We start from the raw sequence: 22289 nt of genomic DNA on the forward strand, positions 1-22289 counted from the left end.
AACTACTATAATGCTGCTCCTATATACAGGAATATAACTACTATAATACTGCTCCTATATACAGGAATATACCTACTATAATACTGCTCCTATATACAGGAATATAACTACTATAATACTGCTCCTATATACAGGAATATAACTACTATAATACTGCTCCTATATACAGGAATATAACTACTATAATACTGCTCCCTATATACAGGAATATAACCACTATAATACTGCCCCCTATATACAGGGATATAACTACTATAATACTGCCCCCTATATACAGGGATATAACTACTATAATACTGCCCCCTATATACAGGGATATAACTACTATAATACTGCTCCTATATACAAGAATATAACTACTATAATACTGCCCCCTATATACAGGAATATAATTACTATAATACTGCTCCTATATACAGGAATATAACTACTATAATACTGCCCCCTATATACAGGAATATAACTACTATAATACTGCTCCTATATACAGGAATATAACTACTATTATACTGCTCCTATATACAGGAATATAACTATTATAATACTGCTCCCTATATACAGGAATATAACTACTATTATACTGCTCCTATATACAAGAATATAACTACTATAATACTGCTCCTATATACAGGGATATAACTACTATAATACTGCTCCTATATAAAAGAATATAACTACTATAATACTGCTCCTATATACAGGAATATAACTACTATAATACTGCTCCTATATACAGGGATATAACTACTATAATACTGTCCCTATATACAGGAATATAACTACTATAATACTGCTCCTATATACAGGGATATAACTACTATAATACTGCTCCTATATACAGGAATATAACTACTATAATACTGCCCCCTATATACAGGAATATAACTACTATAATACTGCTCCTATATACAGGAATATAACTACTATTATACTGCTCCTACAGACAGGAATATAACCTATAATACTGCCCCCTATATACAGGAATTTAACTACTATAATACTGCCCCTATATACAGGGATATAACTACTATAATACTGCTCCTATATACAGGAATATAACTACTATAATACTGCTCCCATATACAGGAATATAACTACTATAATACTGCTCCTATATACAGGAATATAACTACTATAATACTGCTCCTATATACAGGGATATAACTACTATAATACTGCTCCTATATACAGGAATATAACCTATAATACTGCCCCCTATATACAAGAATATAACTACTATAATACTGCTCCTATATACAGGAATATAACTACTATAATACTGCCCCTATATACAGGAATATAACTACTATAATACTGCCCCCTATGTGGTAGACTATGTACTGCCCTGACTCCCTGTAGTTGCTGTTAGGTATGTGTATGCGGGTGTATGAAGTGCTGATGATTGTGCTGCAAGCAGCTTGTCTTCCTCTGTGGTTGTAGATTGGGGATTCTTGTGATTGTTGCGCGCGCCTCCTCTCTCCCCATTAATCCTCTTATGACGCCGGATCTCCATTACCGCCACTCGGTGATTGTCTACAGCTCCATGTGTCAGGTTTCCCGCCATTAACAGGAATCTAAAGATAGAGCCGAAATCTCAATGTTTTGATTGTTTTTAGTCACCAGAAATCCAACCCGATGAAAGCAGATTAATAAAATGCGTGTGTGCGGGCGTGATAAGTGCGTTCTCACCGCTACCTTCTACCAGCCTCACAGATGGTAGAACATTGCACGTAAAATCAATGACTTCTCACCTTTGGCGTTCACCTGCTATATTTTTAGCTTTTTTATTTTATGATATAAAGGATATTTTACAGTTTTTAATTTTTTGTTTGTAGGATTTATGAGCGAGTGATTGATCCTCCCGAGAGCAAGCTGTCTCCCGGCAGCAGCTTATGGCTTGGCCAGAGGAACAGGAAACATGGCTTCTTCAAGGTAAGAACATAGTCAAAGGATTCCTAATAATCGGCATTACAACCTGTAGGATCCATCCTATATGAATGCTCCGTCCTCTGCAACTTCATCTCCATCCTCTCCCTCCTCTTCATGACCTTTATACTCTTCATCCTGTACATCCTCTTCCTCATCTCCATCCTCACCACCATCTCCATCCTCACCACTATCTCCATCCTCTTCCTCATCTCCATCCTCACCATCATCTCCATACTCTTCCTTATATCCATTCTCTTCCTCATCTCCATCGTCTCCATCATCCATCTTCACCACCATCTCAATCACCTCCATTTTCACCATCATCTCCATCCTCTCCATCATCTATCTTCACCATCATCTCCGTCTTCCTTATCTCCTGCCTTACTATCATCTCCATCCTCACCATCATCTCCATCCTCTCCATCATCTCCATCCTCTCCATCATCTATCTGTACCACCATCTCCATTACCTCCATCCTCTCCAATTTCACCATCATCTCCATCCTCTCCATCTTCACCATCACCTCCATCCTCTCCATTTTCACCACCATCTCCATCCTCTCCATCATCTATCTTCACCATCATCTCCGTCTTCCTTATCTCCTGCCTTACTATCACATCCATCCTCACCATCATCTCCATCCTCTCCATCATCTATCTGTACCACCATCTCCATTACCTCCATCCTCTCCAATTTCACCATCATCTCCATCCTCTCCATCTTCACCATCATCTCCATCCTCTCCATCTTCACCATCACCTCCATCCTCTCCATTTTCACCATCATCTCCATCCTCACTATCCTCTCCATCCTCTCTATCATCTTTATTCTCTTCATCATCTCCATCATCATCATCTTCATTGAATCCTTGAATAGACCCTCTTCAACTTTTCCTGTTTGTCTTCTCCATTGGACTTTGACGGTTAATGTCTATCTGTGCCTGAAGAGCAAGGTTTAGCCTTTACTACTCCCAGTTTGCCCTGATAGCTTGCCGCGCTTGTAGTTGTAGTTTTGCAACAGCTGGAGAGAGCTCAGTTGACCATGTCACCAGTATTATGAGTCTCTGTCTAAATTGTTTGAAGAAACTTAAAGTGACTGTACCTCCAGGCCCAGGCTGAAGCACTGGAGGCGGGCCGACCCTCCCCCAGTGGGAAGAAACTCCAGCCCCTCCATGACGTGACTCCATTAGAATCAATGGAACCCTATCATAGAGGGGCTATGGTGTCCTCCCACTAAGGGTGGGTCGGCCCGCCTCCAGTGCTTCAGCATGGGCCTGGTGGTACAGTCACTTTAAGCAGACTGGGTCGAAATCTGGACATTCTCTAGAGATAAGTGGTGACTTTTCTCCATTCTCTCGTAGTTATAGTCCGTCCATAGTGGGTTGAAACAGCTGAAAAGCCCAAGGTTGGAGAATACTACTGGGAAAACATGCAGCCTGTGGCTTTCAGGCCATGCTGGGACTTGATCACCATTGCAGTAGATTTTGGTTGACTGTTCCATCAACGTTTGTTGAATTCATCTACTTTATACCCGATATCTGAGATAAACGGTGCTGGAGATATCTGACTTCTTGTCTCCCTTCTTCCATAGTAGTTGTATGTCCAGCGAGTGGTTGTCATCATGGGATAGCCACAGGTTGGAGACAACTGAGATAAAGGACTCATCGAATGTCTCATCAGGGCTTGCAGGGAGTTGTAGTTACGGGGTGTAGACCACCACCAATTTTGGCAATCTCACTGACGATGACTGTTTCTGGTCCCTGTCCCCATCGGAGCTCAAAATTTATTTTACCCTCATCAGAGATAAGAGGGGATAGAAGACATGGCAGCCGCCCGTCCACTTAGCCAGTCCATAGGGTTGTTGACCAAGTGACCTCTATAACGTCTCATTCTCCTTGGTTTTCCTCCTCCATATTCTGTTGTCTCGGCGTCGGCTCATTGCAGCAGGTTAACAAGAAAGGAGACTTAAAAGTCCATTATCCTCCATATATAAAAAAAAAATTCTCTTGGCCCGCCCCCCTCCCGAAGCTGAAGAGTCCTTCACATCACAGCATTACTCATTCTGAGAAAATTGCCCATGTGACGGTAATATTCCCGGCGAAATTGTCACGAATTTCCATAATCAAGATGGTCGACTACTCACTCAATTTCCCCCTTAATGTATTCAGTACATAAAGGATGACTCCGCCACCAGATAGAGGAGACGAGGAGCCTGATCATGCGGAGAGGACGCCAAATGAAGTCGTCTTTGATGACACAACCGGTGTAGCAGAGCTGGAGGGGGGAGCGGGGCACTTATTCTGGGGTTTTTACGTGGTCCCGTCCGCCCCCGCCGCTCCTCGTCGTGTCTGCTAAAGTGAATGAGTTATCAAGACGGAGTGAAATTGATGATATATTTTATAGGGTGCATCTGGTATTGTATCTCGTCTGCTCGCGTAGTCCGCAGATGGTGAACATATGTCAATCGTCGCAAAGTATCAAACAAATGGCCTGGTTTCCCCCTCCCCCCCCACGCACTTAAGTCTTTTATTCTGCACCTCCTGCGGTCGGGGGATGGAGACTCCGGACTCATTAGAAGGTTGAGAGCAGCTGTAGACTCCCAATACTGCCGCCCAGGGTGGAGAACCATACAATCGAATGGGATGTGAGGAAGAAGTGGCTCCTCCATCTGGTGCCTCCTGGGTGGAGGGTGTACGGAGCTTCTTCATAGCTTCTTACCATAATGGGCAGTAGGGTTGAGTTTCCACAGCTGCGCAGAGTATCTACACTGCTTTCTAGTGCTGCTGAACTACTTACATATCTATCTATCTATCTATCTATCTATCTATCTATTTATATATAAGCAGAAACTCCGCAGCACACAAGATTGACGTAAAGGTGAACTGTGGTTTATTCAAATCATAAGTGCAACACTCCAAGACGCAACGTTTCGGTGATATCACATCACCTTTTTTACGCTTGAAAAAGGTGATGTGATATCACCGAAACGTTGCGTCTTGGAGTGTTGCACTTATGATTTGAATAAACCACAGTTCACCTTTACGTCAATCTTGTGTGCTGCGGAGTTTCTGCTTATATATAAAGACGGTCTGAAGTCAGGACCCCGACCGCTGGCACCTACATCTTCGCTAAAAGCTGTGCTGCTCATTCTCTCTTGCATATCTATCTATCTATCTATCTATCTATCTATCTATCTATCTATCTATCTATCTATCTCCTACCTATCTATCTATCTATCTATCTATCTATCTATCTATCTATCTATCTATCTCCTACCTATCTATCTATCTATCTATCTATCTATCTATCTATCTATCTCCTATCTATCTATCTCCTATCTATCTATCTCCTATCTATCTATCTATCTATCTATCTATCTATCTATCTATCTATCTATCTATCTCCTCATCTCCCTATCTATCCACCCTGGCTCTCCTCCTCCTCCTCCTCCTCCTCCTCCCCGATCCTCCTTACATCCCCAGCAGGCCCTCCGTGCACATTTTAAGACAATTTGTTTTAGTGTTTGGGTGTCGGCGGGAGGTTTGTGTTTTCTATAGAATAATCCGGAGTCAGACACAATGTGGGCTCAGTCGCCGCCATGGAACAAATCCCTTTGTATTACAGACATAAATTTCTTATCACCTAAATGACGGGACGATTTGCTGGGCCCTGGTGATCGCTGTTCCTCCACATTACCGCATTAGCAGCCGGGTTTGGATGTCGTTTTGTTTTGGGGTTTTTTTTTTGCTTATTTTTAGTTGATTTCATCTTTGTTCTCGTAAAAGGAGGCGGAATCTGAGCTCGAGGAGTCTGGAGGTTTCAGGAGGAGATGGAATCATTTGTGCTGCTTTCTTCTATAGCCGAACAGCTGAGCCCCCCCCCCCCCCCCAATCACCCACAAATCCATCTCCAGGGGTGTCCATATCTAGGAGCAGGTGGTGTCCAGCCACATAGGGATAATACAAGAAATATAATAATATAACATGTAGCCGCCATCTCTCAAACAGCAGAATGGAAAGAGCTGTAACATCTGGGCTCCAGCCGGCTCCACCATAGATACTAGATGTCCCGTCACCTTATCCTGACTATATAGCCGGACATGACACTGGAGAGAAGAGCTGGTGGATGACTCCTCTGTGCCCTCCTATAGACTCCTCTGTCCCCCCCTCCTATAGACTCCTTTGTCCCCTCCTATAGACTCCTCTGTCCCCTCCTATAGACTCCTCTGTCCCCTCCTATAGACTCCTCTGTCCCCTCCTATAGACTCCTCTGTCCCCTCCTATAGACTCCTCTGTCCCCTCCTATAGACTCCTCTGTCCCCCCCTCCTATAGACTCCTCTGTCCCCCCCTCCTATAGACTCCTCTGTCCCCCCCTCCTATAGACTCCTCTGTCCCCCCCTCCTATAGACTCCTCTGTCCCCCCCTCCTATAGACTCCTCTGTCCCCCCCTCCTATAGACTCCTCTGTCCCCCCCTCCTATAGACTCCTCTGTCCCCTCCTATAGACTCCTCTGTCCCCCCCCTCCTATAGACTCCTCTGTCCCCCCTCCTATAGACTCCTCTGTCCCCTCCTATAGACTCCTCTGTCCCCTCCTATAGACTCCTCTGTCCCCCCCTCCTATAGACTCCTCTGTCCCCTCCTATAGACTCCTCTGTCCCCTCCTATAGACTCCTCTGTCCCTTCCTATAGACTCCTCTGTCCCTTCCTATAGACTCCTCTGCCCCTCCTATAGACTACTCTGTCCCCTCCTATAGACTCCTCTGTCCCTTCCTATAGACTCCTCTGTCCCTTCCTATAGACTCCTCTGCCCCTCCTATAGACTACTCTGTCCCCTCCTATAGACTCCTCTGTCCCTTCCTATAGACTCCTCTGCCCCTCCTATAGACTACTCTGTCCCCTCCTATAGACTCCTCTGTCCCTTCCTATAGACTCCTCTGTCCCTTCCTATAGACTCCTCTGTCCCCTCCTATAGACTCCTCTGTCCCCTCCTATAGACTCCTCTGTCCCTTCCTATAGACTCCTCTGCCCCTCCTATAGACTACTCTGTCCCCTCCTATAGACTCCTCTGTCCCTTCCTATAGACTCCTCTGTCCCTTCCTATAGACTCCTCTGTCCCCTCCTATAGACTCCTCTGTCCCCTCCTATAGACTCCTCTGTCCCCTCCTCTAGATTCTGTCTCTTCCTCCAGACTTGGTCCTTTCCTTCAGACTCCTCCTTTCCCTCTCTAGACTCCTCTGATCCCACTTCTAGACTCTTTTTTTATTTCCATCTTCAGACTCCTCTGTTCTCTTCTGCAGACTCCTCCCCTTGTCTATGCTTCTCTGTCCCCTCCCCTAGACTTCAGTGTATCCTTCTACAGACTCCTCCTTTCCCTCTGTAGACTCCTCTGACCCCGCCTCCAGACTCTTCTATCTCCATCTCAAGCCGCCTCTGTCTTCTTGTCCAGACTCCTCTTCTCCCCTTCTATAACTCCTCTTTCCTCTCTGGACATCTGTGTCCTCTCCTCTAGCCTCCTCACTTCCCCTTCCAGACCCCTCTGTATTGCTTCCAGCCTCCTCACTTCCTCTTCCAGACTCCTCTCTTCCTCTTCCAGACTCCTCTCTTCCTCTTCCAGACTCCTCTCTATCTTGCTTCCAGACTGCTCTCTTTTTCTTCCAGACTCCTCTGTATTGCTTCCAGACTCCTACTTCTTTTCTTCCAGCCTCCTCTCTATCTTGCTTCCATACTTCTCTCTTCCTCTTCCATACTCCTCTCTTCCTCTTCCAGACTCCTCTCTTCCTCTTCCAGACTCCTCTCTTCCTCTTCCAGACTCCTCTCTTCCTCTTCCAGACTCCTCTCTTCCTCTTCCAGCCTCCTCTCTTCCTCTTCTAGCCTCCTCTCTTCCTCTTCTAGCCTCCTCTCTTCCTCTTCTAGCCTCCTCTCTTCCTCTTCCAGACTCCTCTCTTCCAGACTCCTCTCTTCCTCTTCCAGACTCCTCTCTATCTTGCTTCCAGACTCCTCTCTTCCTCTTCCAGACTCCTCTCTTCCTCTTCCAGACTCCTCTCTTCCTCTTCCAGACTCCTCTCTTCCTCTTCCAGACTCCTATCTTCCTCTTCCAGACTCCTCTCTTCCTCTTCCAGCCTCCTCTCTTCCTCCTCTCTTCCTCTTCCAGCCTCCTCTCTTCCAGCCTCCTCTCTTCCTCTTCCAGACTCCTCTCTTCCTCTTCCAGACTCCTCTCTTCCTCTTCCAGACTCCTCTCTTCCTCTTCCAGACTCCTCTCTTCCTCCTCCAGCCTCCTCTCTTCCTCTTCCAGCCTCCTCTCTATCTTGCTTCCAGTCTCCTCTCTTCCTCTTCCAACCTCCTCTCTTCCTCCTCCAGTCTCCTCTCTTCCTCTTCCAGACTCCTCTCTTCCTCTTCCAGACTCCTCTCTTCCTCCTCCAGCCTCCTCTCTTCCTCTTCCAGACTCCTATCTTCCTCTTCCAACCTCCTCTCTTCCTCCTCCAGTCTCCTCTCTTCCTCCTCCAGCCTCCTCTCTTCCTCTTCCAGACTCCTATCTTCCTCTTCCAACCTCCTCTCTTCCTCCTCCAGTCTCCTCTCTTCCTCTTCCAGCCTCCTCTCTTCCTCTTCCAGACTCCTCTCTTCCTCTTCCAGACTCCTCTCTTCCTCCTCCAGCCTCCTCTCTTCCTCTTCCAGACTCCTATCTTCCTCTTCCAACCTCCTCTCTTCCTCCTCCAGTCTCCTCTCTTCCTCTTCCAGACTCCTCTCTTCCTCCTCCAGCCTCCTCTCTTCCTCTTCCAGCCTCCTCTCTATCTTGCTTCCAGTCTCCTCTCTTCCTCTTCCAACCTCCTCTCTTCCTCCTCCAGTCTCCTCTCTTCCTCTTCCAGACTCCTCTCTTCCTCTTCCAGACTCCTCTCTTCCTCCTCCAGCCTCCTCTCTTCCTCTTCCAGACTCCTATCTTCCTCTTCCAACCTCCTCTCTTCCTCCTCCAGTCTCCTCTCTTCCTCTTCCAGCCTCCTCTCTTCCTCTTCCAGACTCCTCTCTTCCTCTTCCAGACTCCTCTCTTCCTCCTCCAGCCTCCTCTCTTCCTCTTCCAGACTCCTATCTTCCTCTTCCAACCTCCTCTCTTCCTCCTCCAGTCTCCTCTCTTCCTCTTCCAGACTCCTCTCTTCCTCTTCCAGCCTCCTCTCTTCCTCTTCCAGACTCCTATCTTCCTCTTCCAGACTCCTATCTTCCTCTTCCAGACTCCTCTCTTCCTCTTCCAGACTCCTCTCTTCCTCCTCTCTTCCTCTTCCAGACTCCTCTCTTCCTCTTCCAGACTCCTCTCTTCCTCTTGCAGACTCCTCTCTTCCTCTTCCAACCTCCTCTCTTCCTCCTCCAGTCTCCTCTCTTCCTCTTCCAGCCTCCTCTCTTCCTCTTCCTGCCTCCTCTCTTCCTCCTCCAGCCTCCTCTCTTCCTCCTCCAGCCTCCTCTCTTCCTCTTCCAACCTCCTCTCTTCCTCTTCCAGACTCCTTCATCTCCCCCGACAACAAAGGGACATCAGAAACCTTCATCTATCCAGGTCCCCGCTATATCACCTACCTGATATTACTTACAGACCATCTCCGCTCTGACACCATATAATAATAGCGACCGTTGTGTGTAGACGTTGGCGGCCGTGGTATAAATCTCGCTGACGGAACGGCCGTATCCTCACACTGATGGATTAGTCCTAAAGCAATAAAATCTCTGGCGGCCATGATGAATACTTACAGGATAATCCCAACATTTACATCCATCAACGTGTTCAGACTCGACAGACAAAGGAGACCCGGACGCAACGTGATGGAAGGAAGAGAAGACGAGGAGGGATGTGAGGGACGGTGGTCGTACTGGCAGCACATGCAGCAGATTATTACACCACAGGTTATATGGTGGAGAGGTCAAAACTACTGCTCCCATCATGCCCGGACGGCCAAAGCTTTATCTTTATCCGTCCAGGCATGATGGGAGTTGAAGTTTTGCAAAAGCCAAAGGCTGATGACCATAGGCTGGGCTGAGCTGCAGCATGCATCCCTCCTCGCTCCTCTTCTTCTACTCTTCCATGCTTAAAGGGGTACTCGGAGACAAAAAATAGTTTTCACAAGAACTGGTTCCAGAAAGTTACACACATTCGTAAATTACTTCTTTAAAAAATCTACAGTCTTCCACTACTTATCAGCTGCTGTATGTCCTGCAGGAAGTGGTGTATTCTTTCCTGTATCCTTAAATTGTAAAGAACGGAACATATACTTTGTATAATACTGAAATACTGCAAGTATCATAGTGATCTGCAAGTCTCAGCCAACACAACTTTTTTCAAGAGAAGAGCCGTCCAGTACTTATCAGCTGCTGTATGTCCTGCAGGAAGTGGTGTATTCTTTCCAGTCTGAAACACTGCTCTCTGCTGCCACCTCTGTCCAGAGCAGGAGAGGTTTTCTATGGGTATTTGCTGTTGCTCTGGACAGTTCCAGACATGGACAGAGGTGGCAGCAGAGAGCACTGTGTCAGACTGGAGAGAATACACCACTTCTGCAGGACATACAGAAGCTGATAAGTACTGGATGACTTGAAAATACATTACAAATCTATATAACTTTAACACCAGCTGATTTGAAAGAAAAAGAGAACCCCTTTAGCATTGGCCTTTCTTGTCCCTCTCACTACAGCACGGGTGGAGTTCCCCTTTAACACGACGGTCACACATCCAGCCGGCAGAGCTTGTAAAGCGTTCATCTTAATGAGGCTGGGACCGGGGAGCCGCAGCATTAATAATCCAGCCTTCCAGCAGTTTCCGCAGTTTTTATTTCATGTTTTTTTTTTCCTTATCAATATTTGATTCCCAAATAAATGGAAGACGCGGTGTTAATTATTACTTCGTGTTCCCGGGAATGAGTCAGGTTGCAGCTAAACGCGGCTCCATTAGCAGCGCTCGCAGTCATGTGACATGTACATATTTTATTTACACATCTGTTTGCTTTGCATTTCTTCACGTTTTCATTACGCCATGGCGGAGCGCGCCAAATCCTGCAACCCCATGGCTTACACGAGCTGCAGGCGTCAGCCTGATCCAGGATTACACCAGCTCCCCGGCCTTGTCCGTACACGGGATTTCCACCGTATATAGATGCAGCTTATTATTATTGTGCTGCAGCTTTATACTGTGCGCATCGATTCTTGGCCATAAACAGAACAGTACGGACAGGATAGGGAACCATGGCTCTCCAGCTGTTGCAAAACTACAACTCCCACCATGCATGGACTATCTATATGTATGTATATATATATATATATATATATATATATATATATATATATATATATTTATTTATTTTCATATCAGCTGGTTGTAATTGACTTCAATTTAAAAATCTCCAGTCTTCCAGTACTTATCAGCTGCTGTATGTCCTACAGGAAGTGGTGTATTATTTCCAGTCTGACACAGTGCTCTCCGCTGCCACCTCTGTCCATTTCAGGAACTGTCCAGAGCAGCAGCAAATCCCCATAGAAAACCTCTTCTGCTCTGGACAGTTCCTGACATGGACAGAGGTGGCAGCAGAGAGCAATGTGTTAGACTGGAGAGAATACACCACTTCCTGTGGGACATACAGCAGCTGATAAGTACTGGAAGCCTGGGGATTTTTTTTTTAAATAGAAGTCAGTTACAAATCTATACAGCTTACTAAAACCAGTTGATTTATAGGAAATTCTTTTTGCCGGAGTACCTCTTTAAGCATCTGAAAAGTTTTATAATTGCCACCTTATCAACACTTTGATCTCTCTGATATGTTTCCTATTACATCATGGTCTCCATTATCCCTGTATTGTGACATCACTTTGTGTATTATCCCCCCTGTACTGTGACATCACTGTGTATTATCCCCCCTGTACTGTGACATCACTGTGTGTATTATCCCCCCTGTACTGTGACATCACTGTGTGTATTATCCCCCCTGTACTGTGACATCACTGTGTGTATTATCCCCCCTGTACTGTGACATCACTGTGTGTATTATCCCCCCTGTACTGTGACATCACTGTGTGTATTATCCCCCCTGTACTGTGACATCACTGTGTGTATTATCCCCCCTCTACTGTGACATCACTGTGTGTATTATCCCTGCACTGTGACATCACTGTGTGTATTATCCCTGTACTGTGACATCACTGTGTGTTATCCCTGTACTGTGACATCACTGTGTATTATCCCTGTACTGTGACATCACTGTGTGTATTATCCCTGTACTGTGACATCACTGTGTGTATTATCCCCCCTATACTGTGACATCACTGTGTGTATTATCCCTGTACTGTGACATCACTGTGTATTCTCCCTGTACTGTGACATCACTGTGTGTATTATCCCTGTACTGTGACATCACTGTGTGTTATCCCTGTACTGTGACATCACTGTGTGTATTATCCCTGTACTGTGACATCACTGTGTGTATTATCCCTGTACTGTGACATCACTGTGTGTATTATCCCTGTACTGTGACATCACTGTGTGTATTATCCCCCCTGTACTGTGACATCACTGTGTGTATTATCCCTGTACTGTGACATCACTGTGTGTATTATCCCCCCTGTACTGTGACATCACTGTGTGTATTATTACCCAGGTCCCGCTCTCATCTCGCTCTTTATAGTCTTCTATGTCTTTGTTGGTGATTTTGCTTTCTATTATTTTTGGCTGCAGCTCTAATAATGTGACATTGATTTTTCCGTGAAATGACTTGTTACCTTGTGGTCATAATTGTGGTGATTTATGTCGCATATCGCTCAGTCTTGTCTTGTATTACTTTGTATCTCTGCCGCTATTATAATGGATACATGTATCTTATCTCTGGATTACAGGCCTGGTAATGATCTCAGTCATCTCCAGTCTGTGGTCCTAGAGCTGTTGCAGAACTACTACTCCCAGAATGCCTGGGAGTAGTGGTTTTGCCACTGCTAGAGAGCCACAGGTTGGTGACCACTTAATAGGCCGGGCTAAGCTGCAGCATGCGTCTTTTTACTCTTCTTCCTGAAAGGGGAGAAAATATTTGATTTCAATATAAAATACTTCTATTAAAAAGTCTCCAATCGTCCAGTACTTATCACCTGCTGTATGTCCTGTAGGAAATTATATATTCTCTCCAGTCTGCTGCCACCTCTGTCCATGTCAGGAACTGTCCAGAGCAGGAGAGGTTTTATATGGGGATTTGCTGCTGCTCTGGACAGTTCCTGACATGGACAGAGGTGGCAGCAGAGAGCAAACAGCCTCCTTTCCTGCACTGATACAGTGTGACGAACCATCAGGACAGCAGATTAGTCTTGCATTGTATACAGGGTGAGGGCATTAGTTGCAGATACCCAGCGTGCTGCCCCCCTGCCCCCACCTCTGCTCATTACTTGCCTCCTCAGCTGCCATGGTCCAGCTAAGCGAGTGATCTGCATTACATGTGATTCCTGCCACTGACCGCACATTCTCTGCTTCTCTTCCCTCAGGGAGTGATTCAGGACGTGAAACTCATCTTCATGCCGAGCGGATACATAACACAGTGCCCCAACCTGAATCGCAGTAAGTGGAAACTGTTCTTATGTAACATTACAGTGCTAGTCCAGTATATTCTCCAGTGTCGGGATTTATCAGCAACATTGCACAATTATTAGTGACCACATGGGGGCGTGGTTTTAGTCGCATGCACTGACCACAATGTAGAAATGCAGACTATAAATGCAGGGACTTCTGTTTTTGACAGGAGTCCCTGCTTCTCTTCATAGTCTACTTGCCATACGGTGAAAACTACTTGCAGAGCAGATGGCATACATCACCAAATATCACTTTTGGTTTAAGAACAGTAAGCAGTGATCTACATTTAGCACCACTGCTTACTGTACAAGAACAGGGACTCCAGCCAAAACGACAGGAGTCCCTGCTCTTCTATCTACAAAGTAGGAGGCATACATCACCACTTCCCACCTTTAGTCCAAGAACTCTAAACAGTGATACATAGAGCACTTACTGTAGAGGAGCAGAGACTCCTGCAAAAATAAGAGTCCCTGCTCTTCTAGATACTAAATATGAGGCATACATTTCCATTTACCACCTTTGGCCTAAGAATAGTAAGTACTGATGTACATAGAGCACCACTGCTTACTATAAAGGAGCAGGGACTCCAGCCAAAATGACAGGAGTCCCTGCTTTTCTATCTACCAAGCAGGAGGCATACATCACTAATACCACTTATGGTCCAAGAACAGTAAGTAGTCCTCTACAAAGCCCACTGCTACTTACTGTAGAGGAGCAGTATCCCTAGCCAAAAGGATAAGAGTCCCTGCCCCTCTGTCTGCAAAGCAGGAGGCAAACATCACCACTTACCACCTTCAGTTTAAGCAGTGATACATAGAGCATTTACTGTAGAGGAGCAGGGACTCCTGACATAATGACAGGAGTCCCTGTTCTCCTAGACACTGAATAGGAGGCGCACATCTCCGTTTACCAGTCACTTCCCTGGGCTCAGCGTCCGCACGTAATGGAGAGACATCAGTTTTTGACAGATTTGCCCAAAGTGAATGATACATAAAATTTAGAATGATAGATTTTTTTTATTTATTTTTTAATAAAACAAATTTGATTAGACAAATGGGAGTGGCTTTGTGGTATGGGGGTGTGGCTTGGTGCTGAATGTTTACACATGTTTATACGTTTTTCTCTTGTCTTATGGAGCATGCCCCACCTGCAGCGATTTCCTGAGTCTGGTGCAAGGCATCATGGATTTACAGGAGCTGCTGGCAAAACTCACAGCTAAGGTAAGTGACTGTGTCCCCTGACTGGCAGGGGGTGGAGCAAGTGAGTGCTAGCCTGTGTGGTGGGCGGAGCTGTGACAACCTACGAGCAGGATAGTAGTTATAATAGTTATAGACTACATGGGGAGGGGCAGTCATGTGACAAATGCTGCATCACCTGTTATGTGTGATACTATCTGCGTATCTAAGCCGGTGATATGAGTCTATCTTGTGTGATACTGTCTGTTGAGCCCGTGTATCTAAGCTTGTTTTGTGATTTGTGAGCTGGTACATCTAATCTTATAATGAGTGAGACTGTGTATCTAAGTCTATCATGTGTGATACTGTCTGTTGAGCCTGTGTATCTAAGCTTGTTCTGTGATTTGTGAGCTGGTACATCTAATCTTATAATGAGTGAGACTGTGTATCTAAGTCTATCATGTGTGATACATCCGCTAATTCATTATATCTAAATTCATAGCCTATCATATGTGAGTCAGTGTTGCTAACTGTATCATGTGTGACACTGTATCTAATCCCATCACTTGTGATACACTCACCTAAGGAGAGAAGCTCTATTTTCTTATCTTTGATACTGTCTGCTGAGTCTGTGTATCTAAGCCTGTCTGCTTAGCGTTTTGTATCTAAATCTAACGCATGTAGCTAACCCTATGATGTAAGATACTGCTGAGTCTAGGTGTCTAAGCCGATTATGGTGAACCAATGTAATCCTATATATTATACTGTCGCTTATCTGGTTATTTTGGATACAGTGTATTGAGTAGCGGTATCTAATCCTATACTATCCTGTCCTGAGCCAGTGTATCTAATCCATCATATGTATTGCTGTCTGTGCTGTTGATGTATCTAAGCCCTGGGAGATACACCCTTACGCGAATGACTCTAATGAGACTCCATGGCAGTGCTTGCCACCTATTGTGCAGTGTCTGCTGCTGGCAGGGCATGCTGGGAGTTGTAGTTCTGCAGCAGCTGAGGAGCGGCAGGTTGAGGAGCGCTGCTCTGAGGTATATTCTGTGCCTGTATCCGTGCTCTCCTGTGCTCCCACATTACCATAATCTGTCTATAATCATGGCAGGATCACCATAGAGATGCATAGGGCCCAGTTCTGAGGCCTACCCCCTCATGTATAATCCATGGACGTCACGTCTCCCGCTCTCCTGGCATTTTCCCTGTAATTCTCCGTTTGTCGGGATTCATTGAGGATAATGGTTCTTGTAAATTGCCCGACATTAAAGTAAGAGGAAAGAAAGGCCAATATTACCATCTCCCTGTATGGTCAGTATGTAAGGTAGAGCGCCACCACATGGTCGCAGAGGCTTCCTCCATGCCAGTGCTCTTACTGCTGTGAAACTACAATTCCCAGCCTGCCCGGAGAGCTACCAGTAAGGCCACAGGTTGCAGATCATTGCTCTAGGGTGCAATGAAACCCCCCAAACAACCAGATAAAATTACTCCTCTAAGGGGTAGTCTTGTATTAAAAATATATAGTATAACTCAATCTGAGACCTGTATACACTGTATATACTCTTCCTACCATAGATGCTGAGATGTCACACGCAGTACCATTTTGTACCACTACTATAGACTTTATCAGTAATTTCCTATAGATACCAATGCAACAGCGCCCCCCTCCTGATTCAATCAACCTCAGTACTGACAATCCAAAGATGTAATCTTATTAAAGATGGCCAGAATGCATAATATATGATGGAACTCAAAATCTGTCATAGGAAATCTGGTCTTTTTGGAGAAGTTTCACTGTATATTCGCTTCCTTCCATAGATGCTGAAATTTCACATGCAGTACCATTTTATACCACTACCATAGACATTATCAGTGGTTTCCCATAGATACTAATGCAACAGCGCCCCCCTGATCTGATCAACCTCAGTACCCATAATGCAAGGGTGTAATCTTTTAAAGATGGCCAGAATGGATAATATATGATGGAACTCAACATCTATCATAGGAAATCTGATCTTTTGGAGGAGAATCACTGTATATACATATTTTCTTACTTATACCAGTAGTTACTTATATTTGTTACAGTTAAAGCAATTATTCTATTCAGATAGGAGGGCGGTCTTTTAGGGGGGTTTCATTAGATATACATATTGTCTTCCTTGTTACGTCTGTTACCTGTAGTACCGCATCTTACCACTAGTATTTGCAATGACAATAATTTCCTTAACTGCCAATGCAACAGAGCCCCCTTGCTCATTTGATCCCCAGTACCTGCAATGCAAGAGGATGGCATTCTGAAACAAAGAAGACGACCAGTATACATAATATATGTTGGTCTGGATAAGGGGGTGGTCTTCACAAGGTAGATTTACAATATACCTAATATGCGGAGGAAATCAAAACCGGTCATATGAAATCCGGCCTGGATAAGAGGATGGTCTCCTCAAATAATACATCTTTTGAAGAGATTTCACTTCTCTATACATATTTTCTTCCTTCAATAATTCCTTGAAATTTGTTAGATTTGTCACCTGCAGTACCGCTCTCTACCACTACTCTTTACATTATCAATACTTTTCATAAACACCAATGCAACAGCGCCCCCTTGCTCTAATCCTGTTTCTTTAAATATCGCTAAATCCTCCGACAGCAGAATTTTTTATTTTGTCTTGAGAAATTGAAGGGTAGACAGGGAGGCTGGAAATGCTGAAGCCTTTGAAGTTTGTTCCCGAGTTGGACAATTTGTTACGTTTGATTAATATTTTGTTGTACTTTGAAGCTTAATGTCACATTAAGGACACACTGGCGATGGCGGCCGCTGCGGCTGCGGCGTCCCTTCATTCTGCTCATGCCTCATTGTCAGGGAATGTTCTTTGTCGCTATCGATCCTCGCCTCATTCCTCCTAAATTATCCATGGCTTGAAGTGGCATTTTCTATTTGAGCCCGGGTGATCGGGGAGGTATTGACAGACTAATCATTTATCAATAGCGGCTCCTGCCTGCAATTATGTATATAAATGTTTCTATTCTATAATGAGAAACTTGTTTTATTCTGCAGACAGAGAATTCACAATCCCCCCCCCCCCCCCCCCCCCCCCCCCCGGCCCACGGCCGCATTTTAATTTAGAATGAATCTCCGGATCATGTTCAGCTATTGATCTGCGGGTGATAAGTGATGGAGAAGATAAACGTCCCCGGCCACAGCGCCAACATATTACCAGTCATATAGAAAGCAGTGCGCTCCTCTAATGTGCCGGAGGATGCACCCGATAGAATTTAGAATCCAGAAATCCTATTGTCATGTATGGAAGTTATAGAATCCAAGATGGCGCCAACTATCCCGACCGGAGTGCCTCCACCGTATTATAACACTAATAATGAATGGATGATACTGGTTTATAATTATTGTTTGTCTTGTTTACTTTGTGTTTGGCCCTTCCAGTTGTGCCCCGCCCCCTTCAATCTAGGTTGAAATTTTTTGGCTTGACCACCATATTTTGCCTTCCTCTCTTGGTCCTGGTTCACCCACCTCTCTGGGTCATAGTTTTTGTTGCCACCCCTCCTTCTAGGACACAATTTGCCCCTTATCTGAGTCATAGTTTGCCCCCCTCTGTTGTTTGACCCTCCTGGTTTGACTCCCTCGCTGGTTCATAATTTGCCTCTTTTTGGGAGATATGGTTTGCTTTGGGTCATGGTTTGTCCCCCTTCCAGACTCATGGTTCGTTCACCTCTCGGGGTCATAGTTTACTTGCCTCTCTGGGTCACAATTTGACCCCTCCCTGGTTTCACCCCCTATCTATGTCATGGTTTGCCTCCCTTTCCTCCTTTTTGTATGTCATTGTTTGCGTCTCTCTTGGGGGGTGGGGTGAAACAATATCCCAATCCCATTCCTTTCAGGCTTGTGGTTTGCCCCCTCTCTGGTTTGACTGCCTTTCTAGGACATGGTTTGCCCCTCTCTGGCACATGATTTGGTTGTCTCTATGACTCTTGGATCACCCATCTCTCTGGGTCATAGTTTGCTTTCTTCTCTGACACATGGATCACCCACCTCTATGGTCATTTCTTTGCCTGAATTATGATATCCTCTAAACCACTTCTGGGTCATGGTTTGCCTCCTCTCTGGGTTATGGTTTGCCCCCTTCCCTGGGTCATGGTTTGCTCCCTCTCTGGGTCATGAGATGCCTCCTCTCTGGGTCATGGTTTGCCCCCTTCTCTGCGTTATGGTTTGCCCCCTTCCCTGGTTCATGGTTTGCTCCCTCTCTGGGTCATGAGATGCCTCCTCTCTGGGTCCTGGTTTGCTCCCCTTTCTGAGTCATGGTTTGCCCCCCTTTCTGGGTCATGGTTTTCCCCCCTTTCTGGGTCATGGTTTTCCCCCCTTTCTGGGTCATGGTTTGCCCCCCTTTCTGGGTCATGGTTTGCCCCCCTTTCTGGGTCATGGTTTGCCCCCCTTTCTGGGTCATGGTTTGCCCCCCTTTCTAGGTCATGGTTTGCCCCCCTTTCTGGGTCATGGCTTGCCCCCTTTCTGAGTCATGATTTGCCCCCCTTTCTGGGTCATGATTTGCCCCCCTTTCTGGGTCATGGTTTGCCCCCCTTTCTGGGTCATGGTTTGCCCCCCTTTCTGGGTCATGGTTTGCCCCCCTTTCTGAGTCATGATTTGCCCCCCTTTCTGGGTCATGGTTTGCCCCCCTTTCTGGGTCATGGTTTGCCCCCCTTTCTGGGTCATGGTTTGCCCCCCTTTCTGGGTCATGGTTTGCCCCCTTTCTGGGTCATGGTTTGCCCCCTTTCTGGGTCATGGTTTGCCCCCCTCTCTGGGTCATGAGATGCCTCCTCTCTGATTCCTGGTTTCCCCTCATCTCTAGGTCACTGATTTCAACATTACTTTCCTCCTCATTTTCCTCTTCTCTCTGTTATTGTTTGCCGCCTTCTCGATTTCATGATTTCCTCTCCCTCCTGGTCATGCTATTCTCCATCTCACGTCATGGTTCCGCTTCTCTAGGTTGTAGTTTGTCCCCTACGTCACCCCAGATTGTGTTGTGTTGGTTCGGCTCCCTCTTTGGGTCACATGGTTGTTTCTATTCCCTCACGGTCCTGGTATTCCATTGAGAAGGCCGTGCAGTACCGGCCACTAGAGATGACGCTCTGTCTTCTCCAAACCCGAGCGTTCTGCATTTGATTACTGGTGGCTGTCTCATCCAAGAAGTTGGAAGTCCTGGAAAACATGGATACAGCCTGTAGCCTAAGGATATAGCCATGTTATCCGGACAGCCTTAGAGTTAGGGTTCGGACAAACCTGAGCGTCCTTCAGGTTCACTCATCTCTACCAGCAACTCATTGAGCATTTCTGTGATTTAAAGTTTTTTTTTCTTTAAACTTGTCCCCTAACCACAGGATAGAGGAAAAGTATGGGCGGTCCAACCTTCATTCCCCCCGGAGATCTCCAGATTTGCGTTCTGTTATGAATTGAGCTATGGGTTGGTGATTGACCTTCAGCTCCATTTATTCTTTATGGAGCAGCTGGAGGGAGCCGTGTACACCACTTGGTCTCCTGGTGGCTCCATAGAGAATGAATGGAGCTGCGGTTTATACCAAAGGAATCGGGGCCACCATCAAGAGATCCTTGAGTAGCAGCGAAGTTGGACAACCCCCCATACAGTGTCAAGCTAGGTCAAATAGGAAAACCCCTTTAATACAGACCAATGTATGGATTGTTTGAATGAATGGTCCTCCGTCCTCCATTGTGAAGTGGAACCTGTAGATAATAAAAAAAAAAGTCCAATGATCCTGAAATTACGTCGTCAATGTATCTGACCCTACAATGTCTTCATATTTACAGCTAAACTATGCGGAGACGAGACTAAGCCAGCTGGAGAGCTGCCATTGTGAGAAGACTTGTCAGGTCCAAGGTGTGATCTACAGGGACCGAGACTCCTGGGTGGATGACGACCACTGTAGGAACTGCACGTGTAAGGTGAGCTGACCCCGGCCCCCCCATCACCGGGTTGTGGGGGGGATCCAACCTTTCCTGGCACATTGTGAGGAGGCATCTTGCCGATGGAAATTACAATCCTTTGTCTGCGCCAAGACCTCCCCCTCCCCCGAACCCTGTTGTAGTATTTGTAATAATTATATCCTTGAGAAACGGAGAATTTCCAGGAATTCAGCTTATCGACTGGCGTTTGGCAGCCCGCTGAATCCCTTTGTGGAGTCATTGAAAAAAAGTGGTCATTACTGAGGGGCTGAGCGATGAAACACAAAGGAGAGAACGAAGGGTAAAAATGTTTCATACAACAAGTCACAAATGTAGGTATTAGAGTCCGATCAAAGAGATTACGGCTGAAACGCGTCGACTGCTGCGCCATGCATTATCTATATCACATAGTTATACAAAGTCTGCAGGAGGCTAGAAGTCATGGGACCCCCAGGTTACAGCATAGCCCCCTCTGTACAGTGCTGCCCCCTATAGACACATAATGGTATCTATAACCTGATGCTTCTCTTCCTTCTAGAATGGAGCTATAGAATGCCGACATATGCTGTGCCCCCCTGTCAACTGCTCTCCAGACTATTTACCCATCCATGTTCCAGGTCAATGCTGCAAGATCTGCAGACGTAAGTCATCACCTTCTCAATATTCAATTTTATTTTATTTCCTGATTGGTACAGTATTATAGTAGTTATATCCCTGTATATAGGGGGCAGTATTATATTAGTTATATTCCAGTATATAGGGAGCAGTATTATAGTAGTTATATTCCAGTATATAGGAGCAGTATTATAGTAGTTATATTCCTGTATATAGGAGGCAGTATTATATTAGTTATATTCCTGTATATAGGGAGCAGTATTATAGTAGTTATATCCCTGTATATAGGAGCAGTATTATAGTAGTTATATTCCTGTATATAGGAGGCAGTATTATAGTAGTTATATCCCTGTATATAGGAGCAGTATTATAGTAGTTATATTCCTGTATATAGGGCGCAGTATTATAGTAGTTATATTCCTGTATATAGGGGCAGTATTATAGTAGTTATATTCTTGTATATAGGAGCAGTATTATAGTAGTTATATTCCTGTATATAGGGGCAGTATTATAGTAGTTATATCCCTGTATATAGGAGCAGTATTATAGTAGTTATATCCCTGTGTATAGGAGCAGTATTATATTAGTTATATTCCTGTATATAGGGAGCAGTATTATAGTAGTTATATTCCTGTATATAGCGGCACTATTATAGTAGTTATATTCCTGTATATAGGAGCACTATTATAGTAGTTATATTCCTGTATATAGGAGCAGTATTATAGTAGTTATATTCCTGTATATAGGAGCAGTATTATAGTAGTTATATCCCTGTATATAGGGAGCAGTATTATAGTAGTTATATTCTTGTATATAGGGGCAGTATTATAGTAGTTATATTCCTGTATATAGGAGCAGTATTATAGTAGTATATTCCTGTATATAGGGGCAGTATTATAGTAGTTATATTCCTGTATATAGGGGGCAGTATTATAGTAGTTATATTATTGTATATAGGAGCAGTATTATAGTAGTTATATTCCTGTATATAGGAGCAGTATTAAAGTAGTTATATTCTTGTATATAG

General features: G+C 45.0%; 1 protein-coding gene across 4 annotated transcripts in view; it reads left to right on the top strand.

Moving 5' to 3' along the window:
• NELL1 (neural EGFL like 1) overlaps window positions 1-22289 on the top strand; it is a 445407-nt gene that overhangs the window by 129956 nt on the left and 293162 nt on the right. For all 4 annotated transcript variants that reach the window (XM_069968052.1, XM_069968055.1, XM_069968054.1 and 1 more), the window contains exons 5-9: window positions 1836-1932; window positions 13414-13486; window positions 14636-14718; window positions 20513-20647; window positions 21186-21288. In XM_069968052.1, coding sequence (XP_069824153.1) covers window positions 1836-1932; window positions 13414-13486; window positions 14636-14718; window positions 20513-20647; window positions 21186-21288 — 491 coding nt within the window. The remainder of the gene's footprint in view (window positions 1-1835; window positions 1933-13413; window positions 13487-14635; window positions 14719-20512; window positions 20648-21185; window positions 21289-22289) is intronic.

Source organism: Dendropsophus ebraccatus, chromosome 4 (assembly GCF_027789765.1).
Source record: "Dendropsophus ebraccatus isolate aDenEbr1 chromosome 4, aDenEbr1.pat, whole genome shotgun sequence".
NCBI classification, from domain to species: Eukaryota; Metazoa; Chordata; class Amphibia; order Anura; family Hylidae; genus Dendropsophus; species Dendropsophus ebraccatus.